This window comes from Carcharhinus amblyrhynchos, chromosome 14 (genome assembly GCF_965287045.1).
Source record: "Carcharhinus amblyrhynchos chromosome 14, sCarAmb.v2.hapA, whole genome shotgun sequence".
NCBI lineage: Eukaryota > Metazoa > Chordata > Chondrichthyes > Carcharhiniformes > Carcharhinidae > Carcharhinus > Carcharhinus amblyrhynchos.
This window is the reverse complement of record NC_137337.1, coordinates 57351554-57365570: the sequence shown is the minus strand read 5'-3', so window position 1 is coordinate 57365570 and position 14017 is coordinate 57351554. Positions and strand designations below refer to the sequence as shown.

The 14017-nt window shown below is 41.4% G+C and overlaps 1 protein-coding gene across 1 annotated transcript in view; it reads right to left on the bottom strand.

Annotated features, from left to right (window-relative positions):
* LOC145352698 (stAR-related lipid transfer protein 9-like) overlaps positions 1–14017 on the bottom strand; it is a 300938-nt gene that overhangs the window by 58682 nt on the left and 228239 nt on the right. The window contains exons 22-23 of the mRNA XM_080202937.1: positions 9484–9704; positions 1944–2475 (exon numbers count right to left, since the gene is read on the bottom strand). Coding sequence (XP_080059063.1) covers positions 1944–2475; positions 9484–9704 — 753 coding nt within the window. The remainder of the gene's footprint in view (positions 1–1943; positions 2476–9483; positions 9705–14017) is intronic.

Genomic DNA, 14017 nt, shown 5'->3' with positions numbered 1-14017 from the left:
TGCCTGCTCATTATCTCATTGGTGCTTGTGGGAATTAGTTGCTATGCTTTCTATAGTCCAACAATGACTAACATTTCATTACTTATAGAGCACTTTGAGATTTCCCAAGATTGAAAAAAGTGCTATCAAAATGAAAGTCTGTCTTACAGTCAGAGTCATAGAGATTTACACCATGGAAACAGGCCCTTCAGCCCAACTTGTCCATGCTGCCCAGTTTTTAACCACTAATCTCGTCCCAACTGCCCGCATTTGGCCCATATCCCTCCCCATCCCATCTTATCCACGTAACTGTCTAAGTGCTTTTTAAAAGACAAAATTGTACCTGCCTCTACTACTGTCTCTGGCAGCTCGTTCCAGACACTCTGAGTGGAAAACCTGCCCCTCTGGACACTTTTGTATCTCTACCCTCTCACTTTAAACCTATGCCCTCTAGTTTTAGACTCCCCTACCTTTGGGAAAAGATGTAGACCATCTACCTCATATATGCCCCTCATTATTTTATAGACCTCTTTCAGGTCACCGCTAAGCTTCCTATGCTCCAGTGAAAAAAGTCCTAGTCTATCCAGCCTCTCCTTATAACTCAATCCATCAAGTCTTTGTAAATCTTTTTGGCACTCTTTCTAGTTTAATAATATCTTTGCTAAATCAATTTTTCCTAACCTAACTCATAGACCCAGTTACAACCATCTTTGTGGATAGTAACTACAAAAATGGATTCAAAAATATACACAACACTGTCTACACATTGGTTGCATCCAGTTCTGGTTACCGCACTTTAGGAAAGGTGCAAAGACATTAGAGAGGATGCAGAGAAGATTCACAAGAATGGTTCCAGGGCTGAGGAACTGAAGTTAAGTAGATAGATTGAAGAATTTGGGATTTCTTTCCTTCGAGAAGGGAAGGTTAAAAGGAGACTTGATAGAATTATTCAAAATCAAGAAACATCTAGACAGAATAGATAGGGAGAAATTGTCTCATTAATGAAAGGTTCAAGAACCATGAGGGCACAGATTTAAGGTAATTAGCAAAAGAAACTATGGGACATAAAGGAAAATTTCTTCATGCAAAAAATAGTTGGAATTTGGAATACATTGCCCAAGTGTGGTGTAGGCAGATTCAATCAAGGCATTCAAGAGGAAATTGGATCATTGTTTGCAAAGTAAGAATGTGCAAGCCAAGGGGAAGAAGGCAAGGCTATAGTAAACACTTCCTCAGCATTTAACTCCTGATTAACCCTGAATGATCCTGAATACCTCAATAAGATCCCCTCAATCTTCTTTCCTTTAGTCTTAATATTCAGCATTGAAATGGCACACACAAAACATGCTTCCTCTAAAGCTCAATGGCCTCAGTCACTCCACAGCTGAGTCACTAACCCACATTCCACCACCAGGAGCCAGTCTACCACTAGATGATAGCCAACTAGGTCTTTCTCAAGGATCTTTGTTGGGTTATATTCATTAATGATTAAAGAACTTCATAAATGATGAAAGACTAAAAATAGTGTAAATCCAAAGAGATTTTTGGGTTCAGATACATAGATTATTAAAATGTCATGAGCAGGTTCAGAAAATGATCAAAGAGGCTAATAACCTTTCTATCCAGAGGACTAGAATACAAGGGGGTGGAAATTCTGCTTCAGCTTTACAAAGTGCTAGAGACTACATCTGGAGCATTTGGAGCAGTTCTGGGCACCAGAATACTGTCGTGGGGCATCAGCTTAGATCACATGCTTAAGTCTAGGAGTGGAGCTTGATCCTACAATCTTGTAACAGAGACAAAACTGCTACCAAAAATCTATCACCTGTCTCCCTTTCAAATGCTGATCTATTCTGTATTTACAGCAAGTAATAGGACGTGTACTTCCAAAGCACAAAACAGCTGTCCAACTGTCCCCCAAATAAGTATATAGTAATGATCATGAGCCACAAATAAACCCATACCTGTAAACTGGTACATACTGTGGGTACAGGCGTGATACCAGGTCATTTGAATCCGAATGCCTCCTAGTTAGCAAAGGAGCAGGTGATAAATTCTTTTTTGCTGGTAACGTGTATGGAGGAAATGATTTGTTCCATTTGACCTGTTGTGGATTTATACTAGCTTTTAACGTGCTTGTTTTGCTCATGATTGGTTGCTTGAGTTGATCTTTGCTGAGTAAACTTGCAGCCTCCAGGTGTTGCAGGTTTGTTTCTGCTTCAAAAAGTTTCTGCTTCCCAGCGATTCTCTCAAGCTGGTACCTGACTCTTTTCTTGCTGATATCTCGCTCGGCCTTCCTCAGTGAGTGTTTTTGCAGCAGTTCCAACTGCACCAGTCGCTTCCTATTCTGCTCGATCAAAGGAATTTCCTCAGTTTGTGGTGTGATTTGTACGCCACACTCAGTAAATGATGCAGTGTCTGTCTGTATACCCAGCTCTCGACGGTGCTGCTCCAGGGAGACTAAACGTTTCCCTTCATTCACTAGACATTGTTGGTCTGAGAGTAAAGAAATAGAATGTTATTATGGCAAAAACTAGATATTGCAGATGCTGGAAACCTGAAACAGTGAGTATCTGGGCAGCAAGAAAAAGATTTAGCAGCTTCAACACCGTGTTGTTCCCTTTCCCCCTTACCCACTCAGATGAAGAATGGGACACTTCACTATAACGTTTCAATCTGGTTCAGTCCAATTATAATCTTAATCTAAATTTGACAGATGCTGGGTGGAATTTTCAGGCCTCGAGAAACCCAGGAGTGAAACAAACATGAGCTTCCAGTTTCAGAAAGCATTTCTTGTGGGGAAGTGGTTTTCTAAAGCCTCAAGGAAGCTTTTGGCCTTCCTTCTGTCAATTGTGGCTTTTCTAACACTCCAGTGATCTTCCCCACAATCACATCATCCCCACTTCTCTTCCAAGTCCTGATCTCTGCTTCCTTTGCTGGGGTGCAGCTGTGGCCTCTTGTTTTCCCATGTGTAGCTGGCCAATCCATTAATCTAACCAGCTGCAGGGTTGGAAACAGAAAAAAAATTATGGTTTAACATTACGGAAATTCTGCCAGGCCTTTTTGGGATTTTCCTGCACCATTGTACTTTCTACATCTCCACATAAGGCTGATTGACTTTCATCAGAACCAGAAGTTAGTGATTTAACAGTTTATAACAAGTACAGAGCCACAGCAAAGTGGGGCAGGATGTAAACAATAGGGAAGGTCTGTAATAGGATAAATGCCAACATATGAATATATGAATTAGGCTGATTTGATTGTGGCCTCGATGGCACTTTCCCACCTACACCAATTCCCTTTAGCTCCATTGTTAGTTAAGAATCTATCTTCCCCTGCCTTAAAAATATTCAATGATTCTGCCTTTACTGCTTTCTGGGGAAGACAGTTCCATAGACTCGTGGCCTTCTGAGAGAAATTATTTCTTCTCATCTTTGCCTTAAATGGGAGACCACTTATTTACTATGTCTCCAATTCTCGTCTCTACCACAAGGGGGAAACATCCTAAGTCCCCTCAGGATTTTATATGTTTCGATTCTCATCTTTCATTCTCCTGAACTGTAACAGATACAGGTCCAATCTGTTCAACCTTTCCTCAGAACATAACCCTTTCAACCCTGAAATCATTCAAATGAATCTTCTCTAAACTGTTTCTAATGCAATTAGAACCTTTCTTAAATAAGGAGAACAAAACTGTATACAGTGCTCGTGATGTACAAAGAACAAAGAAAATTACAGCACAGGAACAGTCCTTTCGGCCCTCCAAACCTGCACCGACCATGCTACCTAACTTAATTAAAACCCCTACGCTTCAGGGGACCATATCCCTCTATTCCCATCTCATTTATGTACTTGTCAAGACACCCCTTAAAAATCACTACCATATCATGTTGCAACTGTACACAACTCTGGTGCGGCCACACTTGGAGTACTGTGTGCAGTTCTGGTCCCCACATTACAGGAAGGATGTGGAGGCTTTGGAGAGGGTGCAGAGGAGGTTTACCAGGATGTTGCCTGGTATGGAGGGGAGGTCCTATGAGGAGAGACTGAGGGATTTGGGGTTGTTTTCGCTGGAAAGAAGGCGGCTAAGGGGATCTTATTGAAACATATAAGATGATTAGAGGTTTAGATAGGGTGGACAGTGATAGCCTTTTTCCTCGGATGGAGAAAGCTAGCACGAGGGGGCATGGCTTTAAATTAAGGGGGGGTAGTTATAGGACGGATGTCAGGGGTAGGTTCTTTACCCAGAGGGTGGTGAGGGATTGGAATGCCCTGCCTGCTGCGGTTGTAAAAGCGCCTTTAAGAGATCCGTGGATAGGTTTATGGACGAAAAGGGATTGGTTTAGGTTAGTGGGTCATTGTTTTTTTAACTGGTCGGTGCAACATCGTGGGCCGAAGGGCCTGTTCTGCGCTGTAATGTTCTATGTTCTATATCCGCTTCCACTATCTCCCCCAGCAACGAGTTCCAGGCACCCACCTCTCTCTGTGTAAAAAAATCTGCCTCATATCTCTTTTAAACTTACCCTTCGCACTTTAAACCTATGCCCCCGATAATTGACTCTTCCACCCTGGGAAAAAGCTTCTAGCTATCCACTCTGTCCATGCTGCTCATAATCTTGTAGACTTCATCAGGTTTCCCCTCAACCTCTGTTGCTCCAGTGAGAACAAACCATGTTACTCCAACCCCCCCTCATAGCTAATGCCCTCTCTACCAGGCAACATCCTGGTAAATCTTTTCTGTACTCTCTCCAAAGCCTCCACATCCAGTGACCAGAATTGAACATTATATTCCAAGTGCGGCCTCATTAAGGTTCTATAAAGCGTCAACATAACTTGCCAATTTTTAAACTCAATACCTTGGCCAATGAAGGCAAGCATGCCATATGCCTTCTCGACTACCTTCTCCACCTGCATTGCCACTTTCAGTGACCTGTGTACTGTACACCCAGATCCCTTTGCCTATCAATACTCCTAAGGATTCTGCCATTTACTGTATATTTCCTATCTATATGTCATCCCACTAACGCCCTGTACAATGTAGAAAAACATCCCTACTGCTATATTCCATTCCCCTTGCAATAAACAACAACATTCTATTTGCCTTCCACTTGCTGTGCCTGCTGAAGCCTTTCGCGATTCATACCCCACGAGAGTCAGATCCCACAAGACCCAGGTCCCTCACTTTCAGAGTTTTGCAGATAAAATTGCTGCTTTTCTATTTTTCCTGTCAAAGTGGGCAAGATCACACTTCTTTGACTCAGTGACATTTCTGCTCACTTAATTAACCTACCTATATCCCTATGTAGGCTTCTTATTCATGATAGGAGGGAGACAGAAAGCACAACTCTTCACAACTTACTTTCCTACCTATTTTTGGGTCATTAGCAAATGTGATTACTATACATTCGGTCCCTTCATCCAAATCATTGATATAAATTGTAAGTAGTTGAGGCCTCAGCACCAACTCTTATGGCACTCCATTTGCTACATCTTGTTGAAAATGACCCATTTATGCCTACTCTATTTCCTGTGACCTAACCAATTCTTTAGCCATGATAATATGTTACCAACTACATCATGAACACTTATTTTCCATATCCACAATTTCCCCTTGATCACAGCGCCAGGACCCAGGTTCAATTCCTGGCTTGGGTCATTGTCTGTGTGGAGTTTGCATGTTCTCCCTCTGCCTGCATGGGTTTCCTACCACAATCCGAAAGACATGTTGGTTAGTTGCATTGGCTACACTAAATTCTCCCTCAGTGTATCTGAACAGGTGCCAAAGTGTGGCGACTAGGGGATTTTCACAGTCACTTCATTGTAGTGTTAATATAAGCCAACTTGTGACATAAATAAATAAACAAAAAGAATTGTGTCTATCTCTTTAACTATATTGTCCCCTATTATCCAATACATTCCGATTAACTCCTTCCACTTGAATGATTTCCTGTACCACACTGGCTTGGTCAGATTACTCGCCCACCCTGCAGTGCCCACTTTTGTCCAAATTGCAAGTAAGTATAAATAAATGATGATGGCTCCAGACAAACAAAGTGGTAAAATGACAAAAACAAGATGGGTCTTGTAAGAGGGAATTCAGACTAACCTGGGACTAAAAGAAAACAGATAGAGTAGACTAATTTAGAGTGAAATCATAAAGTGCCTGGAATATATTTTATAAAGATACTGTTTGCATAGAGACACATATAACCACTGTTAGATAAGTTAAAAACGCATTTTTGAAAACATATATTCTGCACCTTGGCGAATAACACACTGCTCTGAGGAATGAATGGATATAGTCAAGTAAAATGAATCACATTCCTCAGAGCAATGTGGCTATTTAGCAAAGGGGAAAAAATACTCTTATCAATGTGGGCTCCAGACAGTGCTAGAGGTCTCATATGGTTAATGAATAGAACATACATTCCACTTGAGAAGCAAGTATCAACCAAAGTTTGCGAACTCATGCAATCCCATACTGTCAGGGGCCAAGGTAAATAATCCATAAGAACATAAGAAGTAGGGGCAGGAGTAGGCCATCTAGCCCTTCGAGCCTGCCCTGCCATTCAATAAGATCATGGCTGATCTGAAGTGGCTCAGTTCCACTTTTCCGCTTTCTCCCCATAACCTTTAATTCCCTTGCCTACCAAAAACCTATCTACCCACGTCTTAAATATATTTAGCGAGGTAGCCTCCACCACTTCAACGGGCAGAGAATTCCAGAGATTCACCACCCTTTGAGTGAAGAAGTTCCTCCTCAACTCTGTTCTAAACTGCCCCCCCCTTTATCTTGAGGCTGTGCCCTCTAGTCCTGTTGTCCTTTCTAAGCAGGAAGAATCTCTCTACCTCTAACCTATCCATCCCTTTCATTATCTTTACATCTCTATAAGATCTCCCCCATCCTTCTAAACTCCAGCGAGTACAGACCCAGTCTATTTAGTCTCTCTTCATAGTCCAACCCCCTCACCTCCGGTATCAGCCTAGTGAACCTCCTCTGCACTCCTTCCAAGGCCAAAATATCCTTGCGCAAGTGCGGCAACCAAAACTGCAAACAGTACTTCAGCCGCAGCCTCACCAATGCCCTGGACAGTTGCAGCAAGACCTCCCTATTTTTATATTCTATCCCCCTCGCTATAAAGGCCAGCATCCCATTCACCTTCTTGATCACCTGCTGCACCTGCAGACTGGGTTTTTGCGACTCATGCACAAGGACCCCCAGGTCCCTCTGCACCATAGCATGCAGCAGCTTTTCGCCCTTTAAATAGTAATCCCTCCTACTATTATTCCTGCCAAAGTGGATAACCTCACACTTGCTAACATTGTACTCCATCTGCCAGGTCCTCGCCCACTCGCTCAGCTTATCTAGATCCCTCTGCAGACTTTCTACACCCTCCGCACAATTTGCTTTTCCACTTATCTTTGTGTCATCAGCAAATTTTGTCACCCTACACTCAGCCCCCTCCTCCAGATCATCTATATAAATGGTAAATAGCTGAGGCCCCAGCACCGATCCCTGCAGCATTCCACTAGTTACCAACCGCCAATCAGAATAGCACCCATTGATACCAACTCTCTGCCTCCTATTAGACAACCAATCCTCTATCCATGTTAACACCTTACCCCCAACTCCATGCCCCCTAACCTTCTGAAGCAACCTTTTGTGCGGCACCTTATCAAACGCCTTTTGAAAATCGAGAAACACCACATCCACCGGTTCCCCTCTGTCTACCGCACTAGTCACATCCTCATAGAATTCCAATCCATACTAATAATGATTGGCTCAAAAAAGGCTGGTGTGAGCAAAGGGGTGGGCAAATAGCTTTTGAAAATTGTATAATTGTAATACCGAGAATGAATTTGGACTGCCCTAAATCTCTCTCCCACATGAACCAAGCTTGGGAAAAGGTGAAACATCTTTAACCAGAATACTGTCTCCACATGTCTCATGTTAGCTGAGAGAGCCAGCATAAATACATGGTCTCTGAAAAAAGCTTCAAAAAGGTCCAGAAAAGATACAGTTACAGAAACAAGCTGGTTATATGGTCACTTCAGTTTCTGTCTCTCCATAGGCATATAAATAGTAAATGAGTGGTGAAAGGAGAGTGGGGCCAATTAGGAACTTAAAAGGGAATTTACACATGGAGACTGTGGGCATGGCTGAGGTATTAAAATACTTTGTATTTGTCTTTATCAAGGATGTAGATGCTACCCAGGGCATGGTGACAGGTGAGGAAACTCTGTCCCTAGAAGTGCTCAAAATTGATAAGGAGGAAGTGTTAAATTGACTGTTGGTACTGACAGCTGACAAGGCACAGGATTGTATGCAGTGCATTCAAGGATATTGAAGGAAATGAGAATGGAAATTTCAGGGAATAACCTCCTTGCTCTTGTACTCTATGCTCCTATTAATAAAACCCTGAATACTGTATGCTTTATTAAATGCTCTCTCCAATTATGGGGGAGCTGGCCATAATCTTCTAGTCTTCTCTAGACTGAGGGGAGGTGCCAGAGGACTGGAGTGCAGGAGCAGAAGGACCTAGGTGAATATGTGCATAGATCATTGAAGGTGACAGGACAGATGGAGACAGCAGTTAATAAAGCATATAGTATTCTGGATTTTACTAATAGGGGCATGGCGTACAAGAGCAAGGAGGCTATGCTGAACTTATACAAGAAATTAGTAAAACCTCAGCTGGAATATCATGTAAAGTTCTGGGCACCACACTATAGGGAGGATGTGAGCAAATTGCAGAGAGTACAGAAGAGTACAAGAATAGCTCCAGGGATGAGAAACTTCAGTTATGAAGATAGATTGAAGAGATTGGGCCAAATCTCTTTGGAGAGAAGGAGGCTAGGAGATTTGACAGGAGATGTTCGAAATCATGAGGGGGCTGAACAGAATAGTTGGGAGAAATTGTTCCTGCTCATAAGAGTATCAAGAATGAGAGGGCACAAAGATTTGCAAAAGAAGCAAATGTAATGTAAGAAAAACATTTTCACACAATTGGTTCAGGTCTGGAATGCATTTCCTGGAAAAATGATGGAAGCACGTTCAATCAAGGCATTGAAGAGGCATGAAATGATTAACAGAAATGATGTGCAGGAATACAGGGAAAAGGCAGGGGAACAGCACTAAGACATGATGCCTGTTTGCAAACACAATGGGCCAAATGGCCTCCTGCACCGTAACAATTCTGTGATTCTGTAAATGATTTTTATTCACTAGCATTTATCCCTTCTCTGCTACATATGTGGAAAAATAAAGATCTCCACTTTTATCATCTTTCTACAGGTGCTGATGTTCACTTAAATAAGAGCATTTTTCTGATCTTCCTGCGTCAGGTGACAACATAAATACTGTTATCAAAGAAAAGAGCAGCATTTGTTCATGTCTCTACATGATATTTTGTTTCTCTGCTGGCCTGTACACATACCTTCCTCCCTCAGAATCACCTTTCCATATTGTGAATCATGTTTAAATAAACGGTTGTGACTGCATACCTTTCTCAATTTGTTGTTTCAGTTCTTCCTGATCATGTTCAAGTTCTTGTTCTGCCTGTGACTGGGCTGCTTGGATGTGCTGGCGTAATTCCTCAATGTAGCATTGTTGCTGCTGTATCTGTTCTTGGTAAAATGCTTCCAATCCCTTCAGCTTTTGCTTGTACTCTTCATGCTCCTGTTGTTTGTTCTGGTATCGCTCCTGAAGTTCCACCAGCTGCCTCCTGAGTATAAACAACAATGAGCTTTGAACCCATGTGCTCAAAAGATTTCACTTGTTTTCTTCTGGAGCTGGATAACACCAAACATCAGCACTGCTAACACTGCAGAAGCACAGTAGTTCAGAACACAAGATTCGGCAACAGCATCTCTCAAATCCATAACCCTTACCAACTAAAGAAAGACAAGGACAAAGACTGCAGGCACACATCATCCTGACTTGCCATACCTTCATTATCACTGGGTTAAAAGGCTGGAACTTCCTGGTCTGCAGTCCTTTTGGAGCATCTTCACTATATGGACTGTAGCAGTTCAAGGCGGTAGCTCTTAAATCTAACTACAGAGAGGCAATAATTGCTGATAGGATACCAGCAGGTTTAACTCAGATATAATCAAACTGGAAATGGAGTAATAGTTATCCCAGAAAGTGAGACTGTGGGATCACCAACTTTTAAAAAAATCAACACTGCAGCAAAAGGGAATCCTCTGAACATCAGACTCCAGCTCCTTAAAATGATCAGTTCAAGTGATTAAATTAAATTAACTTCATACACATTTGACTGTAGTTAGTTGGAAAGTCTGCTGCACACACTTTCTGTGAAAGTAACTAACATTGCAACATATTAGCAGGGACCAAGCAAATACTTCATCCGAAAAACTTCACCAAATACTTCACCTGCCTGACCATCTTTTAACCTGATTACTGAACTTGAGTTTTAAATACAAAGTCCTTTCCTTTCACCAACACAGTCATCTATTCTTTCATCACTGATTGCTCAGGACAGTTCTGGTGTGACTCCTCACAGAACCAGCCGTTAAGTTACCTAGCAACAATGCAGCTTGGGTTCTTTAAAGAAAGCTTGCCTGGACATGCAGGGAGTGAGATACGTAGGCACAAACCTTTCAATGATTTGCTAAGATATTTCAAATCGATCCACAAACTATGGCAGTGCACTGTATTCAAGCTAATAGCTTTCAATGATATTACATTTTCCTACAAATTTAACACCTGGTACTAAATTCTTCATCATAAGCACACCAATTTTGTCAATTTACACAGAGTTAATAACAAACAATCATGGCACTTATGCTAAAAGCACAATGATGCAAACTGCAAGCAATAGTAGTGGGTGTTCGTGCAGCTTAGCAAGTGCAAGACAAACAAAGAATGTTAAAGAACTTAGCCAACAACACAAATAAACCATAATAAACAAGTTGAATGGGTCATAAAAAACAAGTCTTATGTTAAAAGCCAAAATGCACAAATCTCAAAGCACTGAGGTCTAACAGTTCCAAATACAACTTGTTTATTGAATTTTAAAAGGGTTTCTATTCAATGCCGCATTACACAATACCAAACTTTGGCACTGCTTATAGATGAAAATTTAGGGTAGGGTATACATGACATACAAGATATGAATATTAGATACAAGATTAAATAGTGTACTCACAAACACTCCCAATTTGTATTTGAATTTACTAGTCTTATAGCAACTTCACAGGTAAACAACTTATTCTCAGAGAATGAATGATCTTGCTCCAGAGGTACCTTGTTGCCAGTATCCCAGTAACTCAAATTGTGGTTATGAATATCCCTGAAGTTAAAGTCTTAATGGAGGCTTCAGGGACGCTACTTTGAAATAAGCTTGCCTGTAGTATAAGCTGGTGTCCAACATACCATGCCAAGAGACTACTGCAACTATGGCAACAACTGAGCAAGCAGTTTGAACAAGTGTCTTCCCACTTAAAACTTCATACAAAGAAAGTTTAGAAACAAGAACCTCATTTGCAAAAAACATTGTGAAACTGTAGAAAAGCAGAAGTCAGTTTATGTTTCAAATCTTATCAGTCTAAAGACCTGAAGCATTGATGGACTGACTTCTGTTTCTCTACAAATCTTCTATGTATTGTCAGCTTTTGCTGCTTTCGCTCTTGGATTCCAATATCAGCAATTTATTGTCTATTTGCAATTATACAGAGTGCTTTATGTTGAAAGATTACAGAGGCTTTTGTGCAACAAACAGCTTTTCTCATATGCAGCAAATGTGCTGTCAGCAGCATCCAAGATGCAGTGTGAGAAGAATGATTCGGTTTTTAGTAATATTGGTTGCGGGTGGGATGCTGGCTTGGACACCCTGCTGCTCTTTATTACTAGATGTTGAACATTCACTTGAACAGCTATTGCAGGCAGGTGAGAGCTGAAGTTAAAATTCCATCCAAAGCTAAAACCCTCTCATAAAGAGGCCAGATTTCTGCCAACTCAGTCAAGCGGACACATTATGGCTGGTCATTGTTTACATTCTACAAATGAATGTAGCACAGCATAAACACTTAAGATAAATACATGTCATGAACTGGAAAACACCTGCTGAACCCCCAAGGAGTACCAGAGAAATGCAGTATCAGATTTCCTGCTGTCGTGTACATCTATTTTTGTGGCTATACGGAAAGCACCATCAACAAAACAACTTCCAACAGTTCTCTCTCTGCTTTTCCCATGTTACGTGAAGTCATCAATGCTAGTTGGTCACTGCTTCATTGTCAACCATATTTGAATTTGGTGAATGGTTTCACAGCTGGATGCCCTTCCTGCTACAATGCTTCCCATTTATCTATACTGGGGACTTGCACCAATACGTGCTGTTTTCTGAATTCTTTTGTGACCAAGTCCTGGCGTGAAACTTAAACAAAGAACAAAGGCAAAGAAAAGTATAGAACAAGGATAGGCCCTTCAGCCCTCCACACCCATGTCGATCATGATGCCGTAACCAAACTGAAAAAAAACGTCTGCCCTTACTTGGTCTGTATCCCTCTATTACCTCCCTATACATGAACCCCTCCAGATCCATCTTAAATGTTACTAATGTGCCTGCTTTCACCACTTCCTCTGGCAGCACATTCCAGGCACCCACCACTGTCTGCAAAAACTCCCCCATGCACATCTCCCTTAAACATTCCCCCTCTCACCTTGAACCTGTGCCCCCTTGTAACTGACACATTCACCCTGGGAAAATGCTTCTGACTATCCACCCTGTCTTTGGATGAGTCTCAACAAACTGATTATTTCAAAAGTCTTCTGTTACATCAGGCAGCATATTAAACTAGTTCAGAGCTGTGCTATTCTATAATTGTGTTAGGTGCCATTCTTATCCTCCCTAATTTATGCTGATATTAGGTGAAGAAAGACAAGTAAACACAGCAAATCTCTACAACAAAGTTTCCTATACCAGGTTCCAGGTGAAAACAAGTTGACTTTTTTTTAAATAAAGGTGCAATGCTTTATTACGCTTCTGCAGTTTAGCTGAAAGGATATCAGGTGCAATAAACTATTCTGGTTGCACAGTGTGGAAAGAAATGTGGCAGCAAGAACTCAAAAAACAGTGGTAGGAAAAACATCCATACTAAAGCACAAAAATCACAGAAATTCAACTCAAGAAACAAGAACAAAATAATTAGGTGTATTAGGTCATTCAGGCCTTCGAGCCTACTCGGCCCTTCAATAACATCATAGCTGGTCTGATTGTGGCCTCAGCTTCACTTTCTTATCTGTCCCCCCCAAAACTCTCCCATCGATCAGAAATCAAATTCAGCCATGAACATATTTAAAAGACCCAGCCTCCATTGCTGTCTGGGGAAGACAGCTCCACAACTAACATCAGAGAAAAAAATTCATCTAATCTCAATTTTAAATGTGAGAACCCTAATTTCTAAACCGTGTCCCGACTCTAGACTCCCCTTCAAGAGAAAACATTCTCTCACCCTGTCAAATTCCTCATGACTTTTAACCAGTCATGAATCTCTTTAGCTCATGATTTAATCATAAAGGTACAAATCAGTCTAGTGACAGCATGTTTTAATCATTATGGAGGACGTACTAATATATTGTAGCTGCCATTTGCCATTGGGAACCACAATCTGCCATTAATCTATTACCAGTTTACTTTCCAACTTTCCTCTCAGCATCTGTAAGCTGATATTTCACCTGTTGCATCACTAAATGTCACCCACTGCCTTGTTTCTCGCTCCTGGGAACTTCACTCGATTGGAATTTTAAATAAACCCTGGGCTGAGATGTCTAATGGTTCCCTTTTTAAGTAATGAATCTAGCTCCAGTGGCAGGTTGAGACAAGTATAAATCTTCCCCATCATTTTCTGGTTCGTTTTGCTGTCACTGCTGCCTCAGATTCCTGATAAAATGGGCAAAGCAGGGAAATGTGAGAAAGTCCACTTAGGATTTAAGGAAGATGGATCAGAGTAGTTTCTAAATGATGAGAAGCCAGGAAATGCAAATAAGCAAGAGAATTAGTGGATCAAGTAC